The sequence below is a fragment of the Xenopus laevis genome, chromosome 7S, assembly GCF_017654675.1.
Source record: "Xenopus laevis strain J_2021 chromosome 7S, Xenopus_laevis_v10.1, whole genome shotgun sequence".
NCBI lineage: Eukaryota > Metazoa > Chordata > Amphibia > Anura > Pipidae > Xenopus > Xenopus laevis.
Window position 1 is genome coordinate 65,966,218 of NC_054384.1, and position 20,494 is coordinate 65,986,711.

General features: G+C 39.1%; 1 protein-coding gene across 1 annotated transcript; it reads left to right on the forward strand.

Annotated features, from left to right (window-relative positions):
* The first annotated feature begins 3,431 nt into the window (after positions 1 to 3,431).
* On the forward strand, positions 3,432 to 20,494 carry hinfp.S (histone H4 transcription factor S homeolog). Its single transcript, NM_001093171.1, is given in 9 exon segments — positions 3,432 to 3,703; positions 7,605 to 7,828; positions 8,013 to 8,124; positions 8,239 to 8,391; positions 9,830 to 9,907; positions 11,738 to 11,858; positions 12,904 to 13,042; positions 14,547 to 14,671; positions 19,740 to 20,494. Coding segments are annotated over 9 exon segments (1,335 nt in total). The 5' UTR covers positions 3,432 to 3,540; the 3' UTR covers positions 19,960 to 20,494.

Genomic DNA, 20,494 nt, shown 5'->3' on the forward strand with positions numbered 1-20,494 from the left:
ATGCTTTTTTTTTTTTGCCTAGTGTAATCAGCAGTCAGAATCATAGTTTCAACTAAATAAAATGCAAAAGGTATTGCGCAATGCAATTAGTGAATACGCCATTTGCATTTTTTTCAGGCAAAACAACACATGATACAGTTAAAAAAAGCTACAAAAATATGTAATTGTGTATATGTGTGTGTACACATGGCAAAATGTGTGTTATGTGTGTGTTTGTGCAAGTATATGTGAGTGTTGTGAAGGTGTGTAAATGTGTGAAACCCACCCCTGATCCCCCAAAAATGTATGTGATTGTGTGTAAGTGTAAATGTAAGTGTGTATTACCATAAAAAGTTTGTGTAGGTGTATTTGGTGTGTTACACTAACCTGGGGGTTGTAAGCAGCAGATCCACGTTGAATATCGTTGAACTGGAGGTGCTGGAGGTAGGTGTCCCAAGCAGATCCAGGTAGAGGGTCGGCGCAGGGAGGGAGAGGAAGTAGGCTGTGATACAGGAAGCAACAGAAACTTGTCCGCTGTTCCTATGGGGCCCCTGGGTGATCCCGCCAAAGGGGTCCCTCATTGCCTAGAGGCGGGGGAACAAGCAGAAACGAATGGCGTGTCTTTAAAAGCCGCTCCTTCGCTTCCCCAGTAGCAATCGCTGCAGAAAGTAGATTCTAGGTTCTGTGGCATTTAAAAGGTTAAACCCACTTAGTTGCATGAGCATCATTTCTCCAACCACTACCCCCTTAGGTGAATAAACAATGGTGAATAAATCAATGTATTAGAATAGACTGTATATAAATAACTAGAACTCATCAGCACAAAAGTCGCTAATTGCCAGTTCTCACACCCATTCAACCAGAGAAACATTACCATTGCACCTCTAACAATCCTATTAAATATAAAGTGGCTATCCATCAATTGCAACAATCTAACTAGTGTTGGACTGGGGTCTCTGGGACCCATCTCTTCGTTCTTCTGAAATTGCATCTGGACAAACTGTAGGTGACTTTGCAATGTGTAGGTTTTACCACTGGCAATTTCAGTTATTGTCAATGGAAAAGCATTTTTGGGAGGTTTGTAGCCCACAGCCATGCATTTTTATCAGGGGTGACAAATCTCCCTTCACCCCGTGGAGGCTTATTTATTAAAGGTTGGATATTAGTGGCTTTTGAAACCAAGCCTAAACTCACAAGCTCTTAAACCCCAAATGTTATTGAATTTATTAAAAGATCCATATATAAAAAGTAAGGACACAAAAAAAATGCTGAACCGATTCGCTAAAAATTATGAATAATTATGAATTTTAGTTTCATGGACAAAGTCCAAAATGATTAACATTGGTCCAATAAGATCAGCACAGCTCTCATGGACTTCTATAGCACCTCAACAACTTTTACTTGGTGAAGTCTGGCATTTGAAGTTTTTGAGGTATTTACATTAAATAAATTTCCAGTTTTTAGAGCTTATAATATAGGAAAACCATACATTTTCCGAAATTTGCTGGGAAAAAAACTCAACTCAATTGTTAGTAAACGGGCTCATCACCATTAGGGGCAGATTTATCAAAATGTGGGAATAGAACTCAACACAGAAAAACTCACTCACTTTCTATTCATTCCTATGGGAGTTTTAGAATCATATTTATCACTGGAGTTCATCATTTGATAAATGTGCTTTTCAAAATCCCATAGGAATGAATAGAAAGTGAGTTTTTCTGTGGCAAGTTCTTTTCTCGCATTTGAATAAATCTGCAATGTAACACAATTTCTCAGATTTATAAACATTATCTTAAAGGACTTGGTCACCTTCCTAAAGCTGGCCATAGAGGCAAAGATCTGATCGTACAAATCGAGGATTCATACGATTTTCGAACCGTGTGTGGAGAGTCCCGACATTTTTCGTCCGGTGGAGATCGGTCGTTTGGTCGATCAAACAGGTTAGAAAATTTCTGTCGGCTGCCGATAATATCTCTGCGTGTATTGCCGATTGTACGATTTTCAGTGGGAGACTGTCATTAGCTTTGGTTGGACATAGATATCGTACGATTGCTGTCAGGGGCAGAACATTGCTGATCTGTTCTTTAACTAATCTGACTGGTAAGACTTTGATCTGAATAGTTAGTGGCGGGTCGGGAGATGGGAAAGTCCGATCGTACGATGATTGGTAAAATCGGATCTTTGCATCTATGGCCAGCTTAACACTTTGTTTTAGTTTAGTTTAGGGATGCACCAAATCCACTATTTTGGATTCAGCCGAACCCCTTAATCCTTCACGAAAGATTTGGCCGAATACCGAAACGAATCCGAATCTGCATATGCAAATTAGGGGTGGGAAGGGGGAAACATTTTAACTTCCTAGTTTTGCGACTAAAAGGCATGCGATTTCCCTCCCTGCCCCTAATTTGCATATGCAAATTAGGATTCGGATTGAATCCTGGATTCGGTGCATCCCTAGTTTTAGTTGTTTTCCAATTATTCACCAGTAATAAATATAATTACTTTCCATCTTTTACTTTTTACAGTTATTTATTATTTATTTACCCAGTTTTTATTTCTACACTGAACTGTTCCTTTAAAGCAAAATGGGGGCGAGGTTTAAAGCAAATGGAGGTGAGGCTTTAAGCAAATGGAGGTGAGGCGTTAATCAAATGGGGGTGAGGCTTAAAGTAAATGGGGGCGAGGCTTAAAGTAAATGGGGGCGAGGCTTAAAGTAAATGGGGGCGAGGCTTAAAGTAAATGGGGGCGAGGCTTAAAGCAAATGGAGGTGAGGCGTGGAACTCACAGTTAGGAAGTGGGTTGCAATTACAGGAGAAAGTTAAGAATAAATGGAGATTAAGAGGGCCGGACTGAATGCAATAGAGGCATGGTAGCAACAATAACAGATGTGACATTTCTTAATCCCACATCTCCAGTCCTTAATATCGGGCCCTTGGCCCAATACACCTCTCTGGGGCCTACAAAACCCATTAGCCCGACAGTTGCTTTTCCAATTCAATCAGTAAGTGCGACTTGCCGCTTAGGAGTAGGATGGAGCCGGTACCGTGCCGCAACTTTTGTCAACTAAATCGTTTTTCTATTGTGGTTTAAAAGAAACCCTTACAGTATTTTGAATAATTGTCCTTCACGCTGTGCGTTACTCCTTTACCCTCTCATACAGTGAAACTTCAGCTTTAAATCCTTTGATTTGAAGTTTCCCTCCTTATACATTGTTTTCTATGGGTGTTCTACTGAATGCCTTACTGCACTTCTCTCAAACTAATGTGCTTTTCTGTTAATTCCTTCCAATGTCAAGCCATATTGTTTTCCTTTCGCTGAACTGAGGATTGCGGTCGCCAATTTCCCTTAATAGATTCAAAACGAAGCAGGCGCCGCAAATCACATGTGCGTGACGTCACCGGAGGCCTAATATTGACACGGAACTAGCGCGACGCTAGCGTTTCCCCTTGTATGGTGCATTTGTGTTTCTCGTCGCAGCAGACTTAATAATATATAGTTTACTTATTTCGGCAACAGAATGGATTGGTGACCGTGACAAGTCTTAATCACCTGTGTCATAGGATGGCAGATAAAAGTACAAAGCGCAATATAAGTCTGGTGCTACAGTGTGAATGGGGCTCTTGCACTCACGTAGCGTCCAGGATGGAAGACTTTTGCACTCATGTGTCAGAATATCTCCGACAGCACCAGCATGAGGCAACGGAGGAAGCTTTGGACTGTGAAGGTGAGCCTGTCTCATATTACTGCTGCAGCCATTCTCACCACTTCATTGCCGCTTTGCTTTGCATGTCTTTCACATCTAGGACAGTGCTCCATAGATTAATGCTGAAGTGCCTGTTACTGTCCTGGACCTGAATGACCTGCGCAAACCACAAAGATCCTTGTTAAACCACCACTCTGTAGTCCTTGTCTCAAGAACTGGTTTTCATACTACTAGCCACTTATCTATATCTAAGCTTGTTGTTTTCCTTAGCAGATAAAGGTTCCATTAGGCGATATATCCCTTTTTTTATTCTTATAGTGCATTGAGTTTACCCCACATTGCTTATCCTTTAGTCATGTAACTATGAGACCTGTCACTGCACTTGCAGCCAATGTCCGTGACGGGTAGGGGGTACTTGTAGCAGTGATTAACTGCTGTGTTCCATAGCTCTAAACGCAATCCAACAAAAGCTCTTTGTGGTAGGGCAGTGCTGTCCAACTTCTGTGCTACAGAGGGACGAAATTATTCCGGCCTTCATAGCGAAGGGCCTATAATGGAAACCAGTGTTGACCACTCCCTGTTTTTAAACCACACCCACTTTAAACCGCACCCATGTTACCACAAGATCGTGTCCACATTAATGGTGGTAACACGCCAAAAAACCTAATGGTTGGTGCTCACTGGATATCATTTATCATTCATATGTGAAAAAAGTTGTCATATTAAGACATACCCTTAAATCCATATGCCTCCTCTTCCCCTTGGATAACACAGCACCCCCAGCACATGATTGAACACCTTAGTGGCCCCTAACAATAATTTATTTTCAAATGCCAACAAATCCCCAGAACAAATATCAGGCTTATGTTCCACAGGCAGAGGAGGGCACACGCAGGCAGATCATATGGAAGGCAGAACAGAGCAAGAGACAGGGAAACCTATTAGGAACAGTCTAATATGTACTACATACAGTGCTGGTATCCATTAGCATTTTGTGTGAACAATGTGGGCAGTTTCAGTCTGGGTCTCAGGTGTGAACAGTACATGTTTTTAGGGATGTGAATAGGGATGGGCGAATTTTGCCAGTTTCGTTTCGCCAAAAATGTTGCAGATGCCCATTAAAGTCTATGGGCAGCAAATACAAATTTTGTCGTGCGGCGAAATTATTTTGCCGCGCGTCTTTTTTTTTTCCGATGCACACCACCATACAAGTCTTATGGGCGTCATTTTTTCCGCAAAACAAGGTGAAAAAATTCGCCCATCCCTAGATGTGGAAAATAGATGTGTAACAAGTGTGAACAATGCAGGGGGATCACAGGTGTGAACAATACAGGGGATTCGTCTGAATTTGAAGTTTTTAAACAATGCAGGGGCTAGTTAATTTCTGTAGTGATACCATTTAAAGCTTACACATGGTAAGCAAACACAGAAGGTATGTGGGGGGCAACACAAGGGTCGCGGGCCACCAGTTGCACAGCCCTGTGGTAGGGGGTCAGTTATTTGAAATGCTTAGGACGTATGGCTTTCCTCAAATTTTTTTTTCTGTAATTTGGGTCATTGTTCCTAAAATATAATAAAGGAAAATCAAAGGTCTTTTTATTAGGGGCCAAAATTTAGGCAACCCCAAGTGATCTCATTTATTTACCTCAAACCCCAGGCCAGTGCACCTGCACTGGCCCGGGATTCTTCCAGTTTACACCACGGAGCAATCTTCTTTCTTCAAATTTCCCAGGGCAGATGCATTTGCAGTAGAACTAAATAACCGACTTTTTAGTTAAAGTTCAGCTTTTCACTCTACAGCGCATGCGCAGCTGTGAGACAAAAGAAGAAGCCAGAAGAAGATTGCTCCATGGTGCTCGCTGGAAGAATCCCGTGCCAGTGCAGTTTTCTCCTAATAGGTGCACCGGCCCGGGGTTTCAGGTAAGTAAATGCAATCGCTTGGGGGTGCCCAACATTTGGCACCTCCAAGTAAAAAGACCTATCCTACTTTAAAACATGTTTCATATTTCTTAAAAATACGAGAACGGGGGAGTGTGGAGAGAGCAGCAATTTCTAGGAAGCGCTGAATGGAAAGTGAAAGTAATTGTCTGTCCTGCCTCTATGCCCAGGGCATAGAGGAGAGGCAGATAATATTTGATTAACAGCTGAGATGTTTAAACGAGCTTACAACAGCTATGCATGTTTTAATAAAAAAATAGAAATTGGATTTTATGTTTAATTTGAAAAGGACTTTTATTACACATCTTTTTGTGTCTGGGTGACAGGTCCACTTTAAGCAATGAAAAAACGTATCCCCTTTGTTACTCTCCAGAGAAAAATATTGGGAGGTGCGTGATATTGGCTCTGTTGCAAACATGAGCTTGTTTATTCATAAACAAAAATAGGAACAAAGACACTCTCCATTCAATGCATCTGCACAAAATTCCATAGCTTCTTGATTAAGGTGAGATCCTTGCTTTAATATACAATTGTTAAGTCTTGCCAGATTTGCTGTCGTAATAAAACAATTTATTTTCCTTTTACTTAATGTTATACAGCCACCGGATGCAAAACCATTGTTGTCCCTATTTTTGTTTATATTTAAGCAATACTTTGTAGGAATATCTTTGCTAATTTATACAGTGTTCTGGATAATATATTACTGATAATAATAATAATATTATCATCAATGGGAGATTGTCACTATTTGTCAGACATAACGTTTGTACGATTGCGTTCTGTCAATGGCCCAAGAATCGTGTGATTTGTTCTCTTTACTACTTTATATTAATCTAAATATTCTCATGCCTCATAATTCAAACTTAGAATAAATCATCGTCACAGGGCCATAGATGTTGAGATTTTTAAAAGATCCAATCCTCATCATGAGACCACAATTTTCTCTGAACGATCGTAAGAATTGTCCATCAACCAAAAAGACCAATTTGCAGGAAAACAAAGGGGAGCTGACTGCTTGTCCCTGCAAACATAGATAGATTGCACTGGGACCGACAAAGATTTTTTGACCTGGCCGATCAATTTCCAGACAGATGTCAGCCGAAAAATTGTAAGATGTACGATCGTTTGAATCCCACTAAGCGCAAGTTAATTTCGAAGGATTGGTCGGACTTCCCTAAAATTGGTCGTTCGGCAAGAAGAATCGTAGCGTCTATGGGGAGCTTAAGCCTAAACCCCTCAGACAGTTGTGATCTTCAATCCAGAATGTGGAATTATTGCCACAGTAAGGGGTCATAAGGACCCTGGGAACAATTGTCTCAGCCTTCGATGTGATGCATGCCTGACCACCCCAATAATTGATTAATTGATCTTCCTTGAGCTAAATAGATTACTAGAACATAGACTGCAAAGTGCTCACACACCAAAAGGTTGAGACCTCATTTCAACTGAGACGAGCTTCAACATGTGGGGTGGGTACTGTCACATTAAAGGGCTTTCTCCTTGAGCTACTCGTTTGAGGCAGGGCACCTGGTCTGTCTACTCGGTGCCATATGTTCCCTCTAGTTGCCTAATTAAACTGCTGATCTGATTGTAATTCCACTATATTTATGGCCATGGCATCTGCACCAAAGGAGCTTATGATCTGGTGAGATGTATTGGTGTTAATGCAGCACAGCTTTGGATTTAGTTTGAATGTTGATAAATATGCCCAAAGCAAGAACCCTGTAAACTAAATTGTTTTTCTACAGTGGTAGAGAGACACTTATTTTGAATTACTGTCCTTCACTTGGTGCGTTACACACTCCTTTACACTCTTATACAGTGAAACTGCAATTTAAAATCCTTTTGATTTTAAGTTTCCCTCCTTATATATTTTTCTATGGGTGTTCTACTCAATGCATTACTGCACTGCTCTATTTTGTGTTAAACTAATGTGCTTTTCTGTTAATTCCCTCTAATTTCATGCCACATTGCTTTCCTTTAGATGAATACTGTTGCCTTTGGTTAGGATGTGGATTCTTCACACCAGACAGAGCAGATTTTGTACGACATGTTTACTTTCATTGCTACCACACCAGACTGAAACAGTTTGGCCTGCAAGCCCTTCAGAGTCAACCTGACCTCAACCCCTGTCAACTGGACACTCAAACTCGCAACATAATCCCAGAACTACAAGATGGCTTCATTTGTTTATGGGACCAATGTGAGGTAATGATCTGATCAGTATTCAAGGGATACTTCTCATGGTTGTGCTTATATAACATACTGAAAGAGATATATCAGTTATTTATTTTTTTTTGTCTTTCAGCAAAAAAACAAAGTTTATAAAAGTTACCAAATCACTGTTCTATTATTAGCTATACCTGGAAAATAACACCTTCGTGTTTTGTAGACTTCCTATGACAATGCCGAGTGGTTTTACAGACATGTTGACACACATGGTCTTAGTGCTGAATATGAGGTGGCTGGGAAAGAAAACAGAGTGATACTCTGTGGCTGGAAAGGTGAGACTAAAACAAGCTAGTTCTAAATTCTTTTAGCCTACTTTTCAACTTTGATAAAAGATTTGGGTCTTTTAGATAAATGTCTCCAATGTCCTTTTGTTTGACTGTTATTAGACTGTGATCTTTCCTGTAAAAGTCGATGGAAGTTGCGTGAGCATCTGCGGAGCCATACTCAGGAGAAGGTGGTTTCCTGTCCCAACTGTGGAGGGATGTTTGCCAACAACACAAAATTCTATGACCATCTTAGAAGGCAAACCTCATTAGAAGGTATGTATTGTAGTAATGGCTAAAGAGCTGCAACATTTCATATGTGATGTTACATTAAATGGGATGTAAAAGCAAAAAACAATATTGCATTTACCTGTACTATTTATAAACTAAAAAGAAGCATATTTGCAATGTGCTTCACTTAGAAATTTTGCACCGTTTCTTTAAAATAACCGTTTTTGTGCAGCTATAGTCACTGTTCGTCTCCTCTCCTTGCTGAAACTGTGCACAGGTCCTTTTCCAGACAGCCAGCCATCAAGGGTAGTAAGAAAACAACGAGGCACTGCTGTGCTACTCTGTATTCCAAAAGGCAAGGAAAAAGTGGAAAAGTTGTGCTCACCACTAATTGTTAAAACCATTAGGCGGGGTTGCAATGAGGCTGTGACCACAAAATACATATAGACAAATACAAGAGTCCTCTGCACTCAACCCATTATCAATATATTTAAGATGGAGACATTTTGTGCATACTGCTACTGAAAAAATGCCTTACCCTTTAAACAAAACAGGGATTGTTTGTCCATATATTGCAATATATTTAAGCTGGCCAACTACATCAGTCATCCCATATCTGGCCAGTCCTATGCTCAATTTTCATCTGATTCATTAAGAATTCTATTGCTTCATTATACATTTTACAAAGGGACTAAGTTTTACCTGCAACTTACTAGCTGCTTTCAAAGTAAAACTCCCAAACTTGGCTGCCCTTTTATAAGACACCAGTGGGATCACCTGACTATAGTTGGGAAGGGTGGGAGCTACAATATGGAGCTGGTCACTGCTCCTGTATAACTATAACAAACAAGGGAAAGTTGTGCTCACCACTCATTTTTAAAACCACCAGGCGGAGGTGCAATGAGGCTGTGACCACAAAATACATATAGACAAATACAAGAGTCCTCTGCACTCAACCCATTATCAATATATTTAAGACGGAGACATTTTGTGCATACTGCTACTGAAAAAATGACTTCCCCAAACGGATTGTTTGTCCATATATTGCAATATATTTAAGCTTAAATATATTGCAATATATGGACAAACAATCCCTGTTTTATATATATATCTACAGTGTCCTGGGGTATAGTTTTGCTTTGAATCCCATAATGGCCGCCCACACTGGGAGCTGCCAACCGTGCAGCTGACATAGCTCACGTGGAGTGTGCCCCTCTTTGGTGGAAGCAGTACATGCTACTATGAGGACCTGGCACACTTGCCTTTGCCCTGTTTGAGGGGAAAATTCTAGGGGGGCATCTCCATCATAGGCACCTATGATGAACAGCCCATTTTCTGGTAAATCATCATCATTTCATCATCATCATTTATTTATATAGCGCTGTCAATGCAGCAATGATATTTAAGACACTGATAGCTTTAAGTTGTGGGACAAGGGCCTATACTGTCTTATATAATGCTTATTCTCCATTTACAAATACAGAACATCGTTTCCAGTGCTCTCACTGCTCAAAGAGATTTGCAACAGAGCGACTTCTACGGGACCACATGCGTAATCATGGTGAGTATTCCAAAAATATCGGTAAGCAATTGTTCATCTTTTAATAAAATGGCTGGTAGATGTACATTTTTTTTTGGGGTATGTTTCGATATGCATACAATGTGACCTGTGGCCACTTCCTTCCTGTTCCTATCTGCCTGCATATAAATTAAAAATTGTAACCCTGGGATAAAGCAAAATATTTGCTACTCTGTGGGCTATAATAGCCTGTCTAGAATAGACTTAGCTTTTGGCAATGAAAAATCCATAAAACAGTTGAAGGAGCCAAAAAACTTCCAAGAGACATCTCCCACCACCCTCCCCCCCGTGACACTACACATTTCTCCAATACCAGGAGACAGGCTATGGAGGTTGAGCTCATACTGGGCTAACCACCAAGACCTAAATTTAACCATCCAAAGTAATATTGAAAATTCTTTTGTCAAATATCACTGCTTAGCATAAACCCCCCTATAGTGCAATCTAAACTCGGACGTCTAAGCCAGCTCCCAGACCATCAGGTGTTGGCACAACATAGAATTAAATATAATAGTGGTGGGTAAACTGCTGCCCTTTCCAGAACTGTGACAATTATTTTCTGTCACAAATAGAATGATTTTCAGGTACCTCCATTTAAGGTATGCAATAGGCTCTGTTCACTAAACAGTAACTCGATACAACTCCCAAACCCCAATGGCCTGCATAGCCAAGCTAAAAAAATACCTTTCTCACAATATTATGTTAGCCTCATGAAGGCATGGCATAAAAACCTTCCCCAATTAACCCCTGATCAATGGGAGGACATACTAGAATCTACCTGTGTGGGAGGACTGACTCCACCTTACATACCTCACTCCCCAACGATGAATATCCAAGATGCCAATACACCCCTGCTGATTTTGTACATATGGTGTGGGCATGGCCAATTTTACAAAGGTTTTGGGGGAATGAAACTAAATATATACAAGGTAGAACAGACATCATACTCCCGTTAGACCCAGTAGTGATCTTACTTGACCAGCATGAAGAAGTATCGCCTCTTGGAGCACAACGTTCCCTAATTATCTCATTGTGCATGTATGCCAATATACCAATTGAATTATATTGGAAATTGAGGTCTGACTTGAGAGCATGGGCAGACATTTTCAACAAAGCCATACCGTTATATAAACTAACTTATCTCAGGAGAAGCTGCCCCAAACAATTTGAGAAAGTCTGGGGACAGGACAGACTTTGACCCCTCTCCTTATCTCTGAAACCACCCTAATCTATCAGAACCTGACCGTTTTCCAAACGTAGACTCGCCCGCACCCATTAAATTTCCCCTTGTAATAACAACCTAGTTTATGAAATAATAACCCTTTGGTATCAATATTAAACCCTGGAGGGTATAAGAAAGTTTCATGGCATATTGGTAAGGTAAAAAGACAGTGTTTAGTTTACGGTTTTAAAATTTATTGTAAAATTAAGGATTTTTTACTACAATGTATAAATATACTGCTGTTCAATAGCTTCTTGTTATGATCAATAAAATAATTGGTAAAAAAATCTGATATCTAGTTCCTGGGGTGGGGGGTACCTTGGTATGACCTCAGAAAAGGGCAGTAAAAGTAAATACCATTGCTGATTTTGGTCCCCAGTATTTTTTTATTTTAGGCTGTATTCCTTTCAACCCATCTTGTATATGAAGGCATCTTATAATCATTTTATAATGTAGTTTCTCTTTGCAAGTTTATTTTTTTGTGTGTATTTCATATTTAAAGGGAAAATCATATTTAAAACTATTAATGAATATAGATTAATCATGATCCCAATCCCCTCAGGAAGTAATTAAAAAAACCTTTCCAACAGTGAATCATTACAAGTGTCCATTGTGTGACATGACCTGCCCGCTTCCCTCCAGCCTGCGATCCCACATCCGCTTCCGGCACAGTGATGAGCGTCCATTTAAGTGCCAGCATTGCGAATACAGGTCAGTATGTACAGGTACATTTTATGCAATTGTTTTTCTGGTGGGCAAGTACTTTATCAGTGTGTTTTCCTTTCGTACCCTAAGGGCAGAAGCGCACGCTCCGATTTGGGGATATTAGTCACCCAGCGAAAAATATCCTCTTCTTCAGGGTGACTAATCTCCTCTAACTGCCTCCCGCTGACTAGAATGTAAATCGCCGGCGTTATGGCAATCGGTGCACTTCGTTTTCCAAAGTAGTCTCACAAGGAAACTTCGGGCGTGTTTGGAAAATGAAGCGATCCAAGTGCCATCCCGCGGCGATTTACATTCTAGCCAGCGGGAGGCAGTTCGGGGAGATTAGTCGCACCGAAGAAGAGGATATTTGTCGCTGGGCGACTAATCTCCCCGTATCTGAGCGTGCGTCTCTGCCCTAAAGTGTCTAAGGCTAGTTCCACCACAGGGGCTGAAATCAGCTAGCAGAAATATGCTGACTGAATCCAGCTCTACTGCTCCCTTTTCCGCATCGAATTGGCTTTGATGGGAACAGACTTTGGTGAAGAATCACAAGTCTCTGTATTTCAAGCCGAAAACCGCCTAATAATGTTTCCCCGAAGCAGGCTGTCCGCAGTAGCTAGCTGATTAGGCCCATGTGTGGCCCTATGCTATAGCTTTGCATCAGTTTGGAAGACTACCCAGGATGTGTATTTTCTACCCGCCACTCTCAATCCAGAGTAGTATCTCTGGATTGTCTTTGTACAGTACATCCTCACTGATGTGGTACAGATTTTTACTGAGCAGTCTTAGTTCAACAGAGCTGACTGTAGTGTCTGTAATTAAAATTAACTCTGCATCGTTTTTATACCACCTGATATTATGTGGAATGTTTTTGCTCACAAGCTCTTGTTTTTGAGCAGCTGATTGACTGTACTATCTCCGTTTACATTCCCTAAATACTGTACTGTATTATATATGATCTTATTTGTTCTATTTTTCTTTTCTTTTTTTCGGTCATCCTTGATTTTGTTTATTGCTTTTTCACATAAGACTATCATGTTTCTTTAATAAGCTGTAAAAATCTGGTGGACTTAAGGCGGCACCAAGACACACACAGCAAGATGCCAGCATTCTGTTGTGAGTATGAGGAGTGCACCTTCACTGCTCGCTCTATGGCGTCCATTAAGGCTCATCACAGAAAATTTCATGAGGTGAGAGATCCCACTTTGTGATTGTAAAAGAATATGCCTCATGCCTGTAATATCTGTACAGTTCTTCCTTCTGCAGTGACCATAGGGTCCCCATAATAATCATTACTGTATAGAAGAAAGTGCAAAAATATGTAAAATAATATATAATCATGCTAATTTGTATTTTTAAAAAAACAACTTTTTTTATAGATTAAATAGTGAAGCTTAAACACCTGTTATATATACCCTTACAATGAAAATTGTTTTCCAGAGCAATCGGTGTCTGTTATGAATATGTATATTCTACAAAGGGCTCGTAGACTGTAAATCAGTGATCCCCAACCAGTAGCTTGTGAGTAACATGTTGCTCTCCAATCCCTTGGATGTTGCTCCCCGTGGCCTCAAAACAGGAGCTCATTTTTTAATTCCAGTCTTGGAGGCAAGTTTTACTTGCATAAAAACCAGGTGCACTGCCAAACAGAGCCTCATTGTTGATTGACAATCCACATAGGGGCTACTAAATAGCCAATCACAGCCCTTATTTGGCACCCCAGGAACATTTTTCAAGCTAGCGTTGCTCCCCAACACTTTTTACTTCTGAATGTTGCTCACAGGTTCTAAAGGTTGGGGATCCCTGCTGTAAATAATATAGTGAATAAAGGACCCCCTTTTGTAAAATATAAGGATATTGTAAGTTACCGAGGAGTTCCATGACCATATAAAAACCCAGAGGTAACTTCTAATATCCTCATATTTTACAACTGGGGGTACTTTATTATAATACACAAGTTTCAGTGAGTCATGTGACAGAAAATACATCAGAACTCACCGTTTATAACTGATGACATCATAACTCACAGTTTATAATGATAGAATTGACAAGATATTCATGGTTTTTGTGTATTATAACCTTATAATACACAAAAGCCAGGAATTATCTTGTAAATTATATCCTTATAAACTGTGAGTTATGATGTCATCAGTTATAAACGGTGAGTTCTGATGTATTTTCTGTCTTAGTGATGTCATCAGTTATAAATGGAGCTTAGTGATGTCCTTTTTGTCACATGACTCATAACTTGTGTATTATAATAAATAAAGTACACCTTGTTGGCAAATATGAGGATATTATGACATGGAACGCCTTGGTGACTTATAATATCCTTATATTTTACAATAAGCGGTACTTTATTCACTATATAAACAGTGCATTCTGATGTCAGAACCCCCCATTTATAACAAATACAAATTCTGCTGCACAACCACGTATGTCAATTAATTTAACCTCCCAAAAAATCGAACTACCCAAAAAGTATTAAAAAAAAAAAAAAACTCAGATGATGCAGGTTTTTTTTCCCAACTTTTAGAATGGAAATTAGGGTCCTGTTTGTTTCAGTTTTTGACCGGAATGGTTATTGAGGATTTAGTATTTGTCCAAACGCAAAAATTATATATTCAGAGCATATCTAGATTATTTATGCTCAAAGTTTTTGATTTATATCCTCTGACTTCTCAAACTTTGTAGGGGGATTGTGAGCCCAGATATAAATGCCATGTTTGTGAGAAATGCTTCACTCGTGGAAACAACCTTACAGTTCATCTACGCAAGAAACATCAGTTTAAGTGGCCCTCAGGGCATCCACGTTTCAGGTATTTACATGCGGAGGAAAGAAGTATGCTTTAAAACAGTCCATGTGAATCCATAAGAATAGTTTAACACTCGTAATCTAGTCCATTTGGTAATCCTTACAGCAAATTCAAAAAATATGTAGAGTGATTTCATAAGAGCAACAAGTGACCAAAGTGTATTCATAAAAACAAAAAATGTAATAATAATTAATGCATTTGACATACCTGAGATTCACTTACGTATGCATTAGTATAGAAGCAGCACTCAGGATATTCAATGCTGATCAGGCCTCAAAAAAGGGAAACCTGTTAGAATACACTATAAAATCTTATGTATAATGTATTTAACATAGTCACCAACATTTCACAATCATAGCAGTTTACCTAATCAAAGATGAATGCAGCGGGAGTGTAATCCCTATTAAGACCCCACTGCCATATTACAATTCAAAGTTTCTTTAATAACAATAGTCTGTCACCACCTCTCCTAAATTCAACCTCTGAATCAATTATTTGAAATCTGTTTGTTTAGGTTGGTGAAAATGAGCTGGCACTCATAGTGGTTAATCCTGTCCTAATGATGGACTTTTGTTTAGAGAAATGATTTCCCCTTTATAAATCAGACCACATGGACATTTAAGCAGATGTATTACAAATGTTGACTCACAAGTCTAGAAGTTTTTGATTTTAAATTTGTTTGTCTGAATGTTGTTGTACAAAATAATTACCCTTAATGACAGAATTATACTGCGTATAGTGTAGACATGGAAATGTGCCATATTTGGGGTTCTGCAGCTTTCTTAACTACCAATATCAGCTTTAACCAGTTGATAGTTTACATTTTCCCCTCTTCAATGCCATCATATGTATTTGTGGGAAGGCTGTACATCTGGTAAACATGTTTTAAGAAGGTGCCAATGCTGTTGTAAATGGTACAAATACCATAAGGCCCTCATTTTCTTTTCAGTACTAGACAATAACTGTTCCTATTATTCTCTTTAGTGATGAAAATACTTCTAGTGAGAACATCAAGGTTTTTAAACCTTTCTGACATTTCTGCCGCATGTTCAATAAAAAATATTTTCATCACTCACAATATGTTTAACCCTTGTGAATTCTGTAGGGAGGGGTAAAGAATTTTTTACGTTGTCTGGAAACTCAAGAAATGTAACAGACTGCTGTTGTCTGTCGGTTTTCTAGACAGATCTGTAGCGAGGATCTGAACTTCTCATGTATATCTAGGGAGTTAAGCTTAGTGGAACTTTAAAGTACTCTCCATTGTGTTTAAATGATGGTGGAATTGGAGCAGACTTTCACTTGTGCCCACAATACCAGAAGATCATATCTATCTATCTATCTATCTATCTATCTATATCTATATATATATCTATAGATATAGATATATAGATATAGATATATATATATATATAGATCTATATATCTATATTAATTTGCCTATGTAGGTGTAACTGCTGCCCATAGCTGTTTCATAAAAACGTGAAATGTAATCTAGCACTGGACTCTCAATAGGGATTACACTCCTGCTGCTTTCATTGATCCTTACCTTTGATAAGGTACGCTGCTATGATTGTGAAACGTTGGTGACTATGGTAAATACATTATACATAAGATTTTATAGTGTATTCTAACATGTTTCCCTTTTTCAAGGCCATTAAGCTAATCTTCATAGAACATCCACAGTGCTGGTCCTATGTATATGTAAGTGAATCTCCATATGCAATGTGTAATCTTTGAAAAGCATCTCCGATATGTCAAATGTATTATTGATTATACAATTTTTTGTTTTTACGAATACACTTTGGTCACTTGTTGATCTCATGAAATCACTCTACATATTTTCTGAATTTGCTGTAATGATTACCAATTGGACTGGATTACAAGTGTGAATCCACAAGACAACTATTGCGTGTGGATTCACATGGACTGATTTAAACTCTTGAGGGGAGCACTGTGATGTCACTAATTAGGTGTTGGACTTATTTACTCCACCCATCACTTGGTCTTTAAATTCATCTTGCTTTAAAAAGGACCCAGTTAGCCCCGAAACATTGCTTGCTTGTTATTTTGAGGGTTGAATAAATGCTTCACAGAACTTGCAACTAATAGCATGCTGTGGGATTTCGTGTTTTATCCATGTATATGGCTGTAGAATTGTCAAAACCAACAGACGGTTTTTGCTATTGTCCTTCATGAGTCATTGTGCAAAATTTATAAAAACGCCATCAGCATCAGTTTACAAACAAATACACTGGTTTGACAAGCCACTTCTGTTATAAAACCATGGTATACTCTTGCTTTAGATCTCTAAACAAACCTTCAAATGGAGACTCCTGTTAAGATAATAAACATAGTCTTGCAGTTTCAATTCTATGCCTATATTTTCTATTTTGTAATAAAATACATTTATTTACCTCCAATCCATTAGTACCACAATAGAAGTGAGTAGTGGTGGGCGAATTTGTCCCATTTCGATTTGCTGAAAAATTAGCGAATTTCCCGCAAAACTGCGAAAAATTGTGAAATCTGAAAGTTCCTGAAAAAAACGTGAAATTTGAAGGTTTTCACAAAAATATTTTGCAGGAGATTTGCAAATTTAGTCGCTGGTGGTGAAACGTGGGAATTCGCTGCGAATTCGTGCCAGGCGAATTTATTCGCCCATCACTAGTATTGTGTGTAAATATATATACAGGAAAACAGAGGCTGTCTGTAGACTCTCCTGCTCAGGGTATATTTTTGTCTTTAAAGGGGATGTTCACCTTTGCATAAACTTTTAGTATGATGTAGAGAGTGATATTCTGAGACACTTTGCATTTGGTTCTCATTTTTTAAAGGAGAAGGAAAGCTACCGAAGCAGTTTATTGCCAATAGATTAGCCACAATAGTGCAAGCTACAATACTATATTCTGCAGAATGCTTTACCATACCTGAGTAAACCACTTTAGAAGCTCTCTCTCGGTTTGTTTAGGATAGCAGCTGCCATATTAGCTTTCTGTGAGATCACTTCCTGTTTGAGTCTTTCCCTGCTCGCTCATAGCTCTGAGCTCAGATTACAGCAGGGAGGGAGGGGGAGAGGAGCAAACTGAGCATGCTCAAGCCCTAGCCCTGGAGGTTTAAGCTGAAACCAGGAAGTTTGATACAGAAGCCCATGTATACACAATAGAAGGAAAGAAATGCTGTGTTTCTTTTGACAGAGGACTCAGAGAAGCACTACTTTGAGGGTTTACTGGTGTATTTATATAGACCTTTCTGATAAAGTTTACTTAGTATTAACCTTTACTTCTCCTTTTAATATTTGTGGTTTATGAGTTATTTCGCTTTTTATTCAGCAGTTCTCCAATTTGCAATTTCAGCAATCTGGTTGCTAGGGTCCACATTACCCAAGCAACCATGCACTGATTTGTAGAAGAGCCTGGAATATGCAGAGGAGAGGCCTGAAAAGAAAGAGGAGTAATAAAAATGAGCAATAACAATAGATGTGTAGCCTTACAGAGCATTTGAGTTTTAGATGGGGATCAATGACCCCCCCATTTGAAAGTTGAAAATTTAAAAAAAACTATACAAAATAATGAACAATTGAAAAGTCGCTTACAATTTACCATTGTATAACATGCTAAAGGTTAACTTAAAGGTGAACCACCCCTTTAAGACTATCTTAATGTATTTTTCTAAAAAAACAAATTCCTGTTGAATGTCCGACCTGCAGTAATTGCCAGTATACCCCGCCAGCAGTTGGTGGTTGCCTATAGCTAATGGGAGTTAAAATTCACTGGAATGTAGCATGTTTAACTATCTCTTCTCAACAGATAACAGCTATTATGAAGAACTTATCTTAAAGGGATTCTTCACCTTCAAACATGTTTAGTTGGTTTCAGATAGTTCACCAGAACTAAAGACTTTTTGTAATTACTTTCTTTTTGTGATAATTTTTCTATTGAAGTATAAAGTTTCATTTTTCACCTTCTAAAGCAGCTCTTGGAGCTCACACTGTAACTGTTCTAAATTGATGCATTTAGTTGATACATTTGTTATGTTTGTCCCTACTGAGCAGAATCCCTGTGCTTCTTTTAAAGGAGAATTCAACCCGTAATAACAAAAACCCCTACCCTGGGTAGACCCCTCAGCCTACCTGCCCCCCCGGGCAAATGCCCCTAATTTTTTACTCACCCTTTTTACTCACCCCTCCGTGCAGATACTGCCCTCGGAGTTCACCGACGACATCTTCTTTCTTTGGTCTTTTTGGAGTAAAGTCACGAAAATTTCCGAACAATTTTCTGAAATTTTTGTGAATTTGTGCCGAAAATGCTGTCAAGACACAAAGATTACCGGAGAAGAAGAAGATGGCTGCCGTGAACTCCGTGGCCAGAATCTGCACGGAGGGGTGAGTAAAAAATTAGGGGCATTTGCCCAGGGGGGCAGGTAGGCTGGGGGAGGAGGGAGGGGGGTATACCCAGGGTGGGGGAGGTTTTTTTTTAATTACGGGTTGAATTCTCCTTCAAGGCAGCTGTTAAAATTTATACAATAGTTGCTAATATTCCAAAGAGACTACTGATAAATGTATCCACTAATGTAGCTACTAAATGTAGCAAATTGTAACCGTGTAGAATGTGCTCCAGGATTACTGATCTACCAGAGACAGGAACATTAAAGTTTAAACTTCAATTTTGGAAAAACGATAAATGGAGAGTTGGAAAAAAGTATTTACTTCTGGGGAACAATTGAACTGAAAAAAGTGCTTGGAAGGTGAACAACCCCTCTAAATAAATTTAGATCATTTAGTACACATAGGTTTGGAGTTTCTCCGGTACAAACTACCTGGAAGAAGTGAAAGACCACTTGTGCAAATACTGTATAATGTAGGGTTGCAACGTTTGCTGCAGGTCTGGTAACTTCTTCGTTCAGTAGTATGATCGATTTGATTTTTCAATCAAAGATATTTACATGTTTTATCTTTAGGTTTTCCTCCATCTTATATGTTGTATACCAAAAATAGACATGTTTAAATAATTTTGAAGCCATCTGCTTGCATATATACCTACCACAATGCATTAAAATTTGCCTTCCCTCGCAGGTACAAGGAGCATGATGATGGCTTCTTGCGCTTGCAGCTGGTGCGCTATGAAAGTGTAGAACTTACTGAGCAGCTTATGAAGGAACGTGAGAAGCAGGGTGCCCCAATGGATACAACCACTGCTTGTTTGGTGCTGAGCCCAGGCGGAAGCTCCGAGTCTGATGAAGGAGTTTATGAGAGAACTGTGACTGAGAAAGATTGTGCTTTACTTACAGAGTGATGGGATCATTTTTTCCAGGATAAAAACTCTTTTGCAATGTGAGAGTTATTTGGACTTAAGTAACAAGATTGCAGCTAAAGGTGCTCAACATTGCACACATTTTTTTATGTGTTGTTTTATATTGAATGCAGGCTCTTCAGTTATTTTCAGACAAAAACTCTGCCATCTGTGAGACAGAATGAGAAAAACAAATGCTAGTCCATAATTTTGACATGTATTTTCCTCCCAGCAACTCTTGGGCGTTTGTATGTTTGAACGCCTATTCCACTTTTCTAAGCTTCCCGTTGTCTGTTGGACCTTCCCTGTTTATTAAGTATGTGGATTGTCCCTTGGGTCTGTTGGGAGAGCCAGCTTTTCATTGTTTGGTCTGTATTAAATGGCCATAGAAGGATAAGACAGGCTTTGCTGCTTGGCAGATTCTTCCTACACAATCATTATTCTGCAAAATCCACTGACTCCTTTGTCTTCAGATTTAGTATCTACCATTTATTGTTGCCTGTTCCAAAATAAATATTTCATGTTAATTTAACTTTTA